Source organism: Pongo abelii, chromosome 14, assembly GCF_028885655.2.
Source record: "Pongo abelii isolate AG06213 chromosome 14, NHGRI_mPonAbe1-v2.0_pri, whole genome shotgun sequence".
Taxonomy (NCBI): Eukaryota; Metazoa; Chordata; class Mammalia; order Primates; family Hominidae; genus Pongo; species Pongo abelii.
In genome coordinates, this window is record NC_071999.2 from 50,239,158 (window position 1) to 50,252,574 (window position 13,417).

The 13,417-nt window shown below is 38.4% G+C and overlaps 1 protein-coding gene across 1 annotated transcript in view; it reads left to right on the forward strand.

Annotated features, from left to right (window-relative positions):
- Nucleotides 1–13,417, forward strand: part of GTF2F2 (general transcription factor IIF subunit 2) — a 167,943-nt gene that overhangs the window by 136,466 nt on the left and 18,060 nt on the right. Inside the window, exon 6 of the mRNA XM_002824236.6 lies at nt 116–215. Within this exon, the coding sequence (XP_002824282.1) occupies nt 116–215 (100 nt within the window). The remainder of the gene's footprint in view (nt 1–115; nt 216–13,417) is intronic.

Consider the following 13,417-nt stretch of genomic DNA (forward strand, 5'->3'; position numbering starts at 1 on the left):
GAGGTTACCTTTTTATATATTAGTTTTCACTGAATAAGAATTATAGAAATAATAACTCTTCATATTTCACTCTGCTAAACAAGAGTGTTAATAATGCCTTATATATTTTTTTCAGATTGCAAATAGAAGAGTCTTCCAAACCTGTGAGGCTGTCACAACAGCTGGACAAAGTTGTAACAACCAATTACAAACCTGTTGCTAATCATCAATACAATGTAAGTCTTCTGCTTGTCTCTTTTCATTCTTTTATATCTTCATTCTTTTCTGTATCGTAGAGTCTTAGGTTTCCAAAGAACCTGAGAATTTACGCACCTTGCCATCAGGTGCTTGAATTACAGTACCTGATCTGGACTTAGTAAGGAATATGACAATTTGCTAAAAGTATAGAAAAGATATTCACTCTACATTGCAAGTTATATCATGACAAAAAGAAGGCAACCACTGTTTAAACTACCCTTGATAAATTTTTACAAAGAAGTAAAACCCTTCAATTCTCAATGTTGCTGATGTTTTAAATTACAGTGTACTAACTAAATATTAGTTTTACTATTTTTAAAAATTATTCTATACCTTTGTGATGAACCATAAGAAAGTTTTTAATGTGTTAACAAGAAATTTTAAAGGTCATGGAACAGCGGTAATTTTTCTCATTGATTATTAAGATCACTTTGCCTGGTTTCAGCTTTCATAGGCATTTTAAATGTCTCATACTACCATGCAAAGTGAGGACCATCTGTACAGTAGTACTCCCTTGTCCACGGTTTCAAAACTTTATGCAGTTTCAGTGACCCACAGTCAACTACAGTCAAAAATATTGAATGGAAAATTCCAGATATAAACAATTCAAAAGTTGTAAGTTGTGCAACCTTCTGAGTAGTATGATGAAACCTAGCACCATCTTGCTGCATCCCATCCATGATGTGAGTCATTCCTTTGTCCATTATATCCACATTGTATATGCTACCCACCCATTAGTCACTTAGTAGCCCTCTTGGTTAACAGATCTATCGACACATGATAAAAAGAAAGAAGAGGCTGGGCGCGGTGGCTCATGCCTGTAATCCCAGCACTTTGGGAGGCCGAGAGGCAGGCGGATCACAAGGTCAGGAGATCGAGACCATCCTGGCTAACACAGTGAACCCGGTCTCTACTAAAAATACAAAAATTAGCCGGGCGTGGCGGCGTGTGCCTGTAGTCCCAGCTGCTGGGGAGGCTGAGGCAGGAGAATGGGAGGCAGAGCTTGCAGTGAGCCGAGATCACGCCACTGCACTCCAACCTGGGTGACAGAGCGAGACTGTCTCAAAAAAAAAAAAAAAAAAAAAAAAGAAGAGTGAGTACAGAACACCAAGATATTTTGAGAGAGTGAGAGAGAGAGAGACCACATTCACAGGCTCTTATTACTGTATATTGTTATGGTTATTCTATTTTATTATGGGTTATTTTTGTTAATCTCTTACTGTGCCTAATTTATAAATTAAACTTTATCATAGATATGTATGTATAGGAAAAACCATAATATATAGAGTTTGGTACTATCCACAATTTCAGGCACCAAGTGGGGCAGGGAGGTGTCTTGCAACGTATCTCCTGCCAATAAGGGGAAAGTATTGTATATTTATATTTCAAGACATTTTTTATTGTTGTGTATCTTATATGTACTATATGTATTATACAATATACACATTTATTGCATACATATTATGTATACTTTGTGCCCGGTATTGGTCTGCGTGCTTCGTAAGTAATGACACTTAATCTTCATACCAACCCTATGAAGAAACTACAACAGATAAGGTAATAGGCAGAGAGACTGGCTTACCTGAGGTGGTGCAGCCAGTAATTTATCAATCCAGGTGTTGAACTCAGGTAGTCTAGCTTAGGAGCCCTACTGCTAACCACTGTTTATGTTGCTGCTGGTGATTAGCAGTTGCTAAAAGAGCTAAGGGTTTTGGGTTTTGAAATATCTGTAATGTAATAAGTGTGATGGTTTCCTGAAAATAAAATACCCAAGTTAAGTCAAATAGCAATTAACAGTTGGGATTTTGTATCCCACTTCGTTGTTTAAGATTACCTTTGATACTGAGTTTAGGAAGAAAATTTTCTTTAAGACTAGCCTTGGCGGGGCGCAGTGGCTCACGCCTGTAATCCCAGCACTTTGAGAGGCCAAGGCAGGTGGATCACCTGAGGTCAGGAGTTCAAGACCAGCCTGGCCAACATGGTGAAACCCCATCTCTACTAAAAATACAAAAATTAGCCAGGAGTGGTGGCAGGCACCTTTAATTCCAGCCACTCGGGAGGCTGAGGCAGGAGAATCGCCTGAACCCAGGAGGCAGAAGTTGCAGTGAGCGGAGATCACACCATGGCACTCCAGCCTGGGGGACAAGAGTGAGACTTTGTCTCAAAAAAAAAAAAAAAAAGACTAACCTTTAGTATCAACATTTATTAAGTGACACAGGATAGCATCTACCAAACTACTACTTTATGATATTTGAATGGTTATTTTATATGAAAGTAGCAAATGTCACTAGGGCTAAGTAGATATCTTAAATGAGTGGAACAATGAAATTTAAGAAAGTCAGTGTTAGAGACTGTGTGAACTGGAGTGCACATGACCCATATAAATACATTCACATTTTGAAATTGCTACGCTATGTGAGTTAAACAAACCAGGTAAAAGTTCAACTGCATCCAGCCAAGCTTTGATTTTACAGCCTCTGGTTATGCTTTAGGAGGAAAGTAAACTAAAGAAAAGGACAGGTAAGGTTTCAGATGATCCAAAAGAGGTATTTTTCTGTTGTCTTCTGACTTAGATAAATAGATTAAAGTCCACGTCTTTGTCCTCTTCCATTGTAGTCTTTTCTACTCTTGGATGGGAATACGTACAGTTTTCTGGAGCTACGTGTAGAGATTCTATTCTACTTTGTAAAACAGTATAGATCTTAGTTGTTTTTTGCCTTTCTTCCTCATTGGTGTGCTGCTCCTGTAGCTCCTGACTCAGCTTTTTTATCCTTTTATGGGCCAGGCTTCTCTGTGGTTTCTACCCTTGTGTATGTTTTTATTACAGTGGGTATAAGAAAGACCGCACTTTCATAGGCTGTAAGAGTTATTACCTTTCTGGAGGGAAGTTTGGTAATTTATGTCAAATGCACTATAAAAGGATATATCCTTTGACCTAGCAGTTTTGTGTCTAGGAATTTATTATAGTGAGACCAGTGCTCAATGATATATATACAGTAATGTTTCTCTCTATTATTTAAGATAGGAAAAGATTGGAAAAAAGTGTCCCAAATTGAGGATTCATTAAATAAATATTTTAAGTCATTATTTTTGGATGGTAGGATCTACAGTGATTTTATCCTAATTTTCTTTTTTATAAAATCTTTTCCAATTGTTGAAATTGTCACAGTGAGCACGTATTGCCTGAATTGTTGGTAAGCAATAAAGTTATGTTGGGAAGGGGAAGATTGGAAAGGAAAGAAAGCCAGGGAAGAAAGCCATGATAGTACCCTACTGATTGTCTAAGATTTACCTTCTTTAAACAAGTACTTTTTAAATATCCACTTCGTGTCTTAGATACATAACCCTAGTGAATAAAGTAAGTACAAACATGTTGTATTCTGAACTCCTTAGTATATAAAGCTATAGCACCCTCTATAAAGATAATTAACATTAAGTGACATTTTAGTTCAAGATATCAACCTTTGTTAAGGTTGTCATAGTGAAAATGAGTTATTATAGTAATGAATCTTTTATTAAGATTTTTACATACAAACAAAGATTGACTATAATCTACCACATTGCATTTGAATGTTTAATCATTATTTCTTTTGGGAGTAAACCAGGATAGGCACCTGCATAGCTTTAAAAAACATATTCAGTATTGTAGTGTAATACCAACTATAGAAAGAGTATAACATTTTTGTTATTTATTAGAAGAGGACATTGACTTTTAAAAGATTGAGAAACATAAACGAACACAGGTCAGCAAGAATGATTTAGAGGAAACATAATGACTTTTAATAAAAAATTTTAACTTGATATAATGTTGAAATGTTTTGAAAGTCTTGCCAGATAAAGTTATATAAACATGAAGCTCAGTGTTTCATTCTAACAGTTGAGCTTCTTTGAATGCAATTTTCAGAATAAAAATAAAAATAAAAATTTGTACAAAAAAGTGAAAGAGGGACTGGGAAATTGCATATGTATTTGAAAAACAATGTTCCTACATTTGGTCAGAAAGAAACTACCTTGCATTTACCCACAGCTTTTTCACCCACCTATGGCAAATAGATGAATTTACCTGTATATATGTACAGAAAATATTCAATTTTGTTCTTGGAGCTATTCTAAGAATTAAATTCAGATTTATCTTTTTAGTTCACAAACTATCTGGGTATAATGTCTATCATACTTGTCATTCAGAAACCATCTACTGGGCCAAAAAGAATTATATGATTATTTTTATCTCTTAGAATACTCCATTGAAATCGCACCCCTGAAAACCATCTTCTTACTAGGATATGACATGTCAGGTTTTTTTTCCCTAAGTGGCATTTCCTATACCTTAAATCTTCATTAAGTATCTGAAACTTGAATCAGTTCACATAGGTCAGCATTTTCCACAGTAAATTTTTTGTAACATTAACTAGGTGAGAAGGTCATGTAAAAAGGATTCTGTGTTTAAAAAACTTGTAGTTTCTGATTATATCCTCCTCTTAAATTGACACTTCACTTTAATATACTCAAGATTAGGAAGCTTTAGGAATTTGTTTAATCCTGCATTTACAAACATTTGAACATCAAATTTCCCCCATTTTTTGAAGTAGTGAAAGCAGACATTGGGAAATAACGGAGATGTCAAAGTATGGTTTATAAGAGGGCCCACTGGGTGGGGGGGAAAGTTATTATATTTATATTATTATAAAACTTATATTTATCTTGTTTGGCACCTAATAAAGGAAAGAAACTGAGCTTTAGAAATACTATGTAGATTGACCCTGGCATCTTTTTGCAGCCCCTGTGCTAGTCGGTCATTTTTCAGCAGAAGAGCGGAAATGGGACAGGACAGAGGGGTTCAGCGTTGTGCCTTCATGTTTTCATTTGCTTTCAGCTTTTTAGCATTGGTGCTCAATTCAGAGATTTACAGATTATAGTATCTATTATTAACTAAACTCAGTCTCAACAAATGATTTCTGCAGAGAAACTGTCAATTAGAGATAATACTAATAAACCAAGCATATGTGAACAAGAAAGTGAAAAAACTGAACATCTCTTGCTTCTAAAAATGGTTTATTAGTCAATCTTTGAGGTGACAAATAGTGATGACGTATTCAGATCTGAAAAGAACTTGGCCCTTCCAAAAAGGAAATTATCAGTATCATTTTAAATATGGCTTGTCATGCCCTGTCTTTAATGATGACTCAGTTAGTGTGTATGGTGGAATCAAAAACAACTCTAGATATTCCAAGCAGAAAAGAATGTAATGTAGGGAGTTGGTTACAAATGATTTAGGAATACCAAATGGATGGGCTGGAGTTGCAAAAGGGAGAAGAGATCAGGAAGCTGCTGGGGAGGTGCTCCTGCAATACAAAAAAAAAGAAGAAAAATCTGCCTCCCTCCCACTTTCATTCTCCTATTGGCAGAACCCCAGCTGGAAACCCGCTAGCAAGGGAATCTTGGAAATGTAGCCTGCAGACCTCTTGCCGCCCTGCCTTTACCACCAAGGCTAGAGTTGAAGACTTGTTGCAAAATAACTGGCAAAGTGGCCCTTGACCTTTGTGAGTGTTGTACCTTGTTATATTAGCTTAGCTATTGCTGATACAAAGCTATCACGATGTGCAATGTATTTAAAAACTAAGCATACAGAACATGAAGACAAATCACTGTATTTTGAGAGCAAAACGAAAAGGTATTTTGTAGTTTTGACAAAACTTACTCTTAAAATTATGTATATTCTTTCATCCCTTTAAAATTTTTTATCTTGTGTATGCTTATATCTATTTATAAATACAGTAGTACGTTTGTCCAGTTTATAAAGAGATATATGCATAGTTCATGCTTTAAATTTTTTACTCACAAAGGTGTATAATCAAAGTATAGAGTCAGCTGATGCGTAACTCCCTCCAACTTTGAATCCAAGTAAGGGTGACTCTGTATGTGTGTTCTGGTTGACTTTGTGAACATCGTATCTAGCCTATGTAAATTTCATAGCATTCTTTTATGCATTTCATGGCCTCTTATAAACTTTCTCATAAGGAATTCCTTTTCTTCTCATAAGGAATCATGTCCTCTGTTGTCTAGACATTTGTTTTTGGTGTTGCTGTATACTAAAATCACCTGGGAAGCTTTTATTTTTATTTATTTATTTATTTTTAATTTTTTATTATTATTATAAGTTTTAGGGTACATGTGCACAATGTGCAGGTTAGTTACATATGTATACATGTGCCATGCTGGTGTGGGAAGCTTTTAAAGAAGAAAAATAGGCCGGGTGCGGTGGCTCACACCTGTAATCCCAGCACTTTGGGAGGCCGAGGCAGGTGGATTACCTGAGGTCAGAAGTTCGAGACCAGCCTGACCAACCTGGTAAAACCCCGTCTCTACTAAAAATACAAAATTAGCTGGGTATTGTGGCACATGCCTGTAATCCCAGCTGCTTGGGAGGCTGAGGCAGGAGTATTGCTTGAACCCGGGAGGCAGAGGTTGCAGTGAGCCAAGGTCGTGCCACTGCACTCCAGTCTGGGCAATAAGAACGAAACTCCATCTCAAAAAAAAAAAAAAACAGAAAAATACCCTCAGAAAACTGATTTGGTTAATCTAATGGGGAGGCCAGCCATCTTAAGTTTTTAAGCTTCTTGGGTAATTCTAGTATGCAGCCACTGAACCAAAGAGGTGATAACTTTTTATAGTTCTGCCATCTCCTGTTGAGCGTGGGGTGTTCAGTAATGGTACTTAGAAGGAAACCTCTTTCTAGCACACCTAGAACTTTTTTTGTGTGTGTGTGTGTGTGAGACGGAGTCTCGCCCTGTTGCCCAGGCTGGAGTGCAGTGGCACAATCTCGGCTCACTGCAAGCTCCACCTCCCGGATTCATGCCATTTTCCTGCTTCAGCCTCCCAAGTAGCTGGGACTACAGGCTCCCACCACCACGCCCTGCCAATTTTTTTGTATTTTTAGTAGAAATGGGGTTTCACCATGTTAGCCAGGATGGTCTTGATCTCCTGACCTCGTGATCCGCCCATCTCGGCCTCCCAAAGTGTTGGGATTACAGGCGTGAGCCACCATGCCCAGCCAAACCTAGAACTTTTAAAAAGAATTAATATTTATTATTTTTGTTAGAATTTCTGCCCCACAGTTTGAAAAAATAAGTTTTCTCTCTCTCATTTTTTTTTTTTTTCTTATTTCTGGTAAAAGCTCTTGGCCAGAAAGAACTCGAAAACCTTAACTGTGTTCAGATGGGTAATAGAGAGAAAAGCTTACTTAGTAAACTGGTTGTTGAGGTAAACCCCCAGGAACTAGAAAGGAAATTCATTTTTATGCATATATGCTCTATTTCCTTCAGTGTGGCAGCCGACTGTGTTAGTCTGCAGAACTAAGATTTGGGGTTTGAGTGGTTGATCTTTTAAAGTTCTATGCATAAATTTGAATTTTCCTAAATAAAAAGGATGTTTGTAGGACTATATCATGAGGGTTTTTCAGTAATGTTTGCCTGTTATAATATATAGTATAAGTATACTACATGCTTTGTCCATTTGAATTTGCACACAAAGGACTGCCCAATTCTAAAGAAATAGACTAATAGAAGCATTAGTTGAGGGGAGGGGGAATAATATCTCATAAGGATTTAACATGCAGAACCGTGATATTCAAAGCTGTCATGCCCACTTCAAAAGTTAAAAGCCTTTACAAAGACTGCCTTGACAAAACAAAGTATTTCTGCAAACAGTAATCTAGAAGTTTATAGATGTCTGTATTATAAATTTTAATTGGTAGTGGATGGCATTTATAATTTTAGTCAATGATTACAGTTTCAGTAATGATGGTTGAACATATATATACCACATCCACAAAGGATTTTCAACATTTGGTTGCATTTTAGTCAAGAATAGGCTGGGCGTGGTGGCTCACGCCTGTAATCCCAGCACTTTCGGAGGCTGAGGCAGGTGGATCACTTGAGTTTGAGACCAGCCTTGAGTTTGAGACCAGCCTGGGCAGTATAGCCAGACCTATCTCTTCAAAAAAAATTTAAAAATTGGCTGAGTATGGTGGTATGCCCCTGTAGTTCCTGGAGTTCGAGACCAGCCTGGCCAACGTGGTGAAACCCTGTCTCTAATAAAAATACAAAAATTAGCCAGGCATGGTTGCACACGCCTGTAATCTCAGCTATTCAAGAGGCTGTGGCAGGAGAATCACTTGAACACGGGAGACGGAGGCTGCAGTGAGGTGAGATTGCGCCACTGCACTCCAGCCTAAGCAATAGAGTGAGACCCCATCTCAAAAAAAAAAAAGGTTTGGGGGCCGGGTGCAGTGGCTCAAGCCAATAATCCCAGCACTTTGGGAAGCCGCAGTGGGCAGATCATGAGATCAGGAGATCAGGACCATCCTGGCTAACACGGTGAAACCCTTTCTCTACTAAAAATACAAAAAATTAGCTGGGTGTGGTGGCACGCGCCTGTAGTCCCAGCTACTCGGGAGGCTGAGGCAGGAGAATCACTTGAACCCGGAAGGCGGAGGTTGCAGTGAGCCGAGATAGCATCACTGTACTCCAGCCTGGGCGACACAGCAAGATTCCATCTCAAAAAAAAAACCAAAAAAAAGAATAATTTGTGCTCTGTTGTGAAAATTAATTGTATATGATGGATTTTTTGGTAAAAATTTGTAACTGAAGACTAAAGTACTTTCTGAATTGACATTTATTTCTATATAGTCAGTTGCGCAGTGATCTGTGATCATTGGATAGAAGATTGGTAATTAAAATTCACACAATATAAAAGCTGTTTCTACTCCAGTCTTACTAAGATTTGTAGTGGCTGCCAACAAGTTAGATATCTGACTGCTTTAATATCATTTCCTTACAGTGCCTGAGCTCCACTGAGAAACAGAATGCCCAAAAGGCAAAGAGCTAAAAAGAGAAGAAATAACATTATCTCAAAACTGTAATTTTCTCCTAAATAGAATAGTTCATATCATTGGTAGTTTATTTGTACAGTTAATTTTATTCGTAGTGTCAAGTTGTGAATATGGTATTAAGATTACCATTTCTGCACTGTTTAGTTTTAAAAAATTACCTCAGTGACCTTGGTTTTGTCCTAACTATAAGTTATTAATAACTTAATGGCCATGGAAATTATTTAAATCCCCTTCGATAATTACACATACACTGGAACTACTTATCTGATACCACAGAGCAGAATTTGGATTATGAGCCTGTCTTAGACATTATCAAAAAAAAAAAAAATTTAACTGGCTGGGTGCAGTGGCTCATGCCTGTAATTCCAGCACTTTAGGATGTCAAGGTTAGAAGATCACTTGAGGCCAGGAGTTTGAGACCAACCTCAGCAGTATAGCCAGACCCTATCTCTTCAAAAAAATTTTAAAAATTGCGTGGGTATGGTGTCATGCCCCTGTAGTTCCAGCTACTTGGGAGGCTGAGGTAGGAGAATAATTTGATCCCAGGAGGTTGAGACTGCAATGAGCTATGATCACACCACTGCACTCTAGTCTGAGCGACAGAATGAGATCCCATCTCTAAAATTAGTTAACTAATTAAAATAAAACAATAATATTTTTGTAGTACAGTATTGGTTAAATCTTTAATTTATTTTTGAGACGGTGTCTCACTCCGTTGCCCAGGCTGGAGTGCATTGGTGTATTCTCAGCTCACTGCAGCCCCTGCCTCCTGGGCTCAAGTGACCCTCCCACCTCAGCCTCCCAAGGAGCTGGGACTATAGGTGAGTACCACCACGCCCAGCTAATTTTTGTAATTTTTGTAGAGGCTGGGTTTTGCCATGTTGCCCAGGCTGGTCTTGAACTCCTAAGCTCAAGCGATCCACCCACCCCAGCCTCCCAAAGTGCTGAGATAACAGGTGTGAGCCACTGCGCCCGGCCTAATCTTTATTTTGTTATTTATTTATTTATTGTCTTAGAATCTCACTCTGTTGCCTAGGCTAGAGTGCATGAGTGGCATGATCATAGCTCACTGCAGCCTCAACTTCTTGGGCTCAAGTAATCCTCCTGCCTTAGCCTCCTGAGTGGCTGGGACTACAGGCTCGTTCATGGCTAATTTTGTAGAGATGGGTCTCACTTTATTGCCCAGACTGGTCTCAAACTCTTGGTCTCAAGTGATCCTCCCACCTTGGCCTCCCAGAGCACTGGGATTACAGGTGTGAGCCACCATGTGTGGCCATAAATTTTGTTTTAAAACAATCTTCTATAAATTATCCCATAGTTATACAGTCCCTGAGTACATTAAAGAGATGTTCTGTTTTTATTTTTAAATAAATTTAAATAAATGTAGGATTAAATTTAAAGTACTTAAATTTCTCTAGTGAGGAATGTTTCTGTTTTGTTCTTGCTATCATTATTTTGTATGTCTGGGTTTTCAGACTAAATTTTTTTTTTTTGAGACGGAGTCTCACTCTGTCACCCAGGCTGGAGTGCAGTGGCACGATCTCAGCTCACTGCAAGCTCCGCCTCCCAGGTTCACACCATTCTCCTGCCTCAGCCTCTCGAGTAGCTGAGACTACAGGCGCCTGCCACCATACCCGGCTAATCTTTTGTATTTTTAGTAGAGACGGGATTTCACCACGTTAGCCAGGATGGTCTCGATCTCCTGACCTCGTGATCTGCCCGCCTTGGCCTCCCCAAGTGCTGGGATTATGGGTGTGAGCCACCGCACCCGGCTTACAGACTACATTTTTTAAGAGTTTTTGTTTACTACAGATTGTATAGTCAGGGTACCTTGAAACTGTGCTTCCAGGTGGCTATCCTCAAGCTTTGGGCTCGAATAAACTATATAGTTAATTTTATTTTCTGAATCTCATTACTTAAGATTGACATATGCCTGTCAGGGACAATAACTACCATGGTTTCCAGTGGTTTGATGAAACCAAACGCCATGCATCTGAGGTTTTATGTTGTTGGAGCATTCATTGCATCCCTGGGGGTTGCAGCTCTCTGTAAGTTTGCTGTGCTGAACCAAGAAATAAGGCATATGCAGATTTCTTCCGAAATTAGGATTCCATGAAAGATATTGAGGAGATGAGGAAGGCTGGTATCTTTCAGAGTGCAAAGTGGTTTGGGAATATAAAGAATTTGCTTGGATTGAATCACATGGAAGTTCATCACTGACTTGTGTTCGTGAACTATGAAACATGAATGTCTAGGCTGAGAAAGAGTTCGTCTTGATAAGTAAACAATTAACAAATACTTTGGGCAGGAAAAAAAAAAAAAAAAACAGTTTTTGTTCACTAGGCAAATGTAGAGGTAGGCTGCAGTGCCCCCAGGAACTGAACCAGTGATATACATGTTAACACAGAAAGATAAGCATATATTTTTAGTCTGTTTTTCTGATTTTAAAGAGAAAGCACCAATATTAACTTCAATTTGAGATTGAAACATCTAAACCAAGAATTTTTTTTTTTTTTGAGACAGAGTCACTCTGTTGCTGAGACTGGAGTGTAGTGGCACGATCTTGGCTCACTGCAACCTCTGTCTCCTGGCTTCAAGCAATTCTGCTGCCTCAGCCTCCCTAGTAGCTGGGAATACAGGTGTGTGCCACCACGCCCAGCTAATTTTTTTGTATTTTTAGCAGTGACTTGGCCGTGCTGGTCTTGAACTCCTGACCTCAAATGATCCACCCACTTTGTCCTCCCAAAGTTGCTGGGATTACAGGCGTGAGCCACTGCGCCTGGCCCCATGATTTTTTGAAAAATCTGGGTAGAATTCAGTAATTTTCTTACTACTCATTAATGTTACTAATTACAACTTAATCTGACCCTTACTCTTATCCCTAGTGTTGATTTTAAAGTTCTTTTCTAATTTATTAATTTTTACCTTTGATTCAGGTCGTCTTGCATCTGACACATACGTGACTCTGGGTTGGGACAACTTGATAACAACACTTAAGTTTTCTCTCCACAGCCAACTAGAATGTGTGCCCTCTGTAAAGTAGGTCATCTTACTTTACCAGTGGGCTTATTTGAAAACATTTTTCATGTTAAGCTTCCTAGCTTCTCCAGTCATTTTACACAAGAAACAACCTACTGAAGGTGGAAACTGAGTATACCATCACTTCTCTTTGCTATTTCCTGAATTTAACTTGAGACTGAGGCCAGGCGTGGTGTCTAACACCTGTAATCCCAGCACTTTGGGAGGCTGAGTCGGGCGGATCATGAGGTTAGGAGTTCGAGACCAGCCTAGCCAACATAGTGAAACCCTGTCTTTACTAAAAATACAAAAATTAGCCGAGCATGGTGGTGTGCACCTGTAATCCCAGCTACTTGGGAGGCTGAGGCAGGAGAATCACTTGAACCCAAGAGGTGGAGGTTGTGGTGAGCCGAGATTGCACCACTGCACTCCAGCCTGGGCAACAAAGTGAGACACCATCTCAAAAAAAAAAAAAAAAAAATTTGAGACTGGCTGGATTTCAGTCTTCCCTAACAATACAATCTGTGTCATTCATTTGCATTTTTTTTTAGCATGGTGATCTTGTCCTAGGTAGCTCTTTGTCCATTACTGCATTTAAAACGCTCAAGGCCCTCCCCTCTCTAATCATTTTAATCCATTTAAAGCCATTTTAGAAAGAAAAAGCTGTCTTACTCTCTCCATATCTTAGCGCAGTGCCTAGCATATAGTCATGCTTAATCTGCTGAAGCTCAGTGGAGTTTGAGTTTTACTCCCATTTCGTACATATCAAAAAATGAAGATGATTGAGTCCTTTCCCTTTGTCTCACTCCCAACTTTATTTAATTGAAAAGTAGATACTCAAGGTTGTGAGAGTTACCTTTTACCACTAATTTGACAGTCTCTCATAAGTCATATTTTTAGTTTTAATATCAATAAATGAATAGAAACTAAATTTTATCCTTTTATAACAAATCTTTATTGTTAAAATAGAGTAAGCCTAACTACCTGAGGCTATTTGTGGAATAATTTATTTGTAAATTTTTAAATGTATCCCATTGTTTTCGAAGCTAGTCCCCAGATTATAATTATTCCAGCTGACGCACAGGACATTCTTCTCTGGCAGTTTCCACCCAACCTACTGATGCTTTCTTCACCAGGTTGGCCCCTTCAACAAGTTTTTGATGGTTTATACAAGTGAAGTGTTCCTAAAAAGAAACAAACAAATATCTCAGTTAACTAAGTAATAGAACAGAACTTGCATATTTTTAGTAAAAAGGGTGATGTTTTACAATT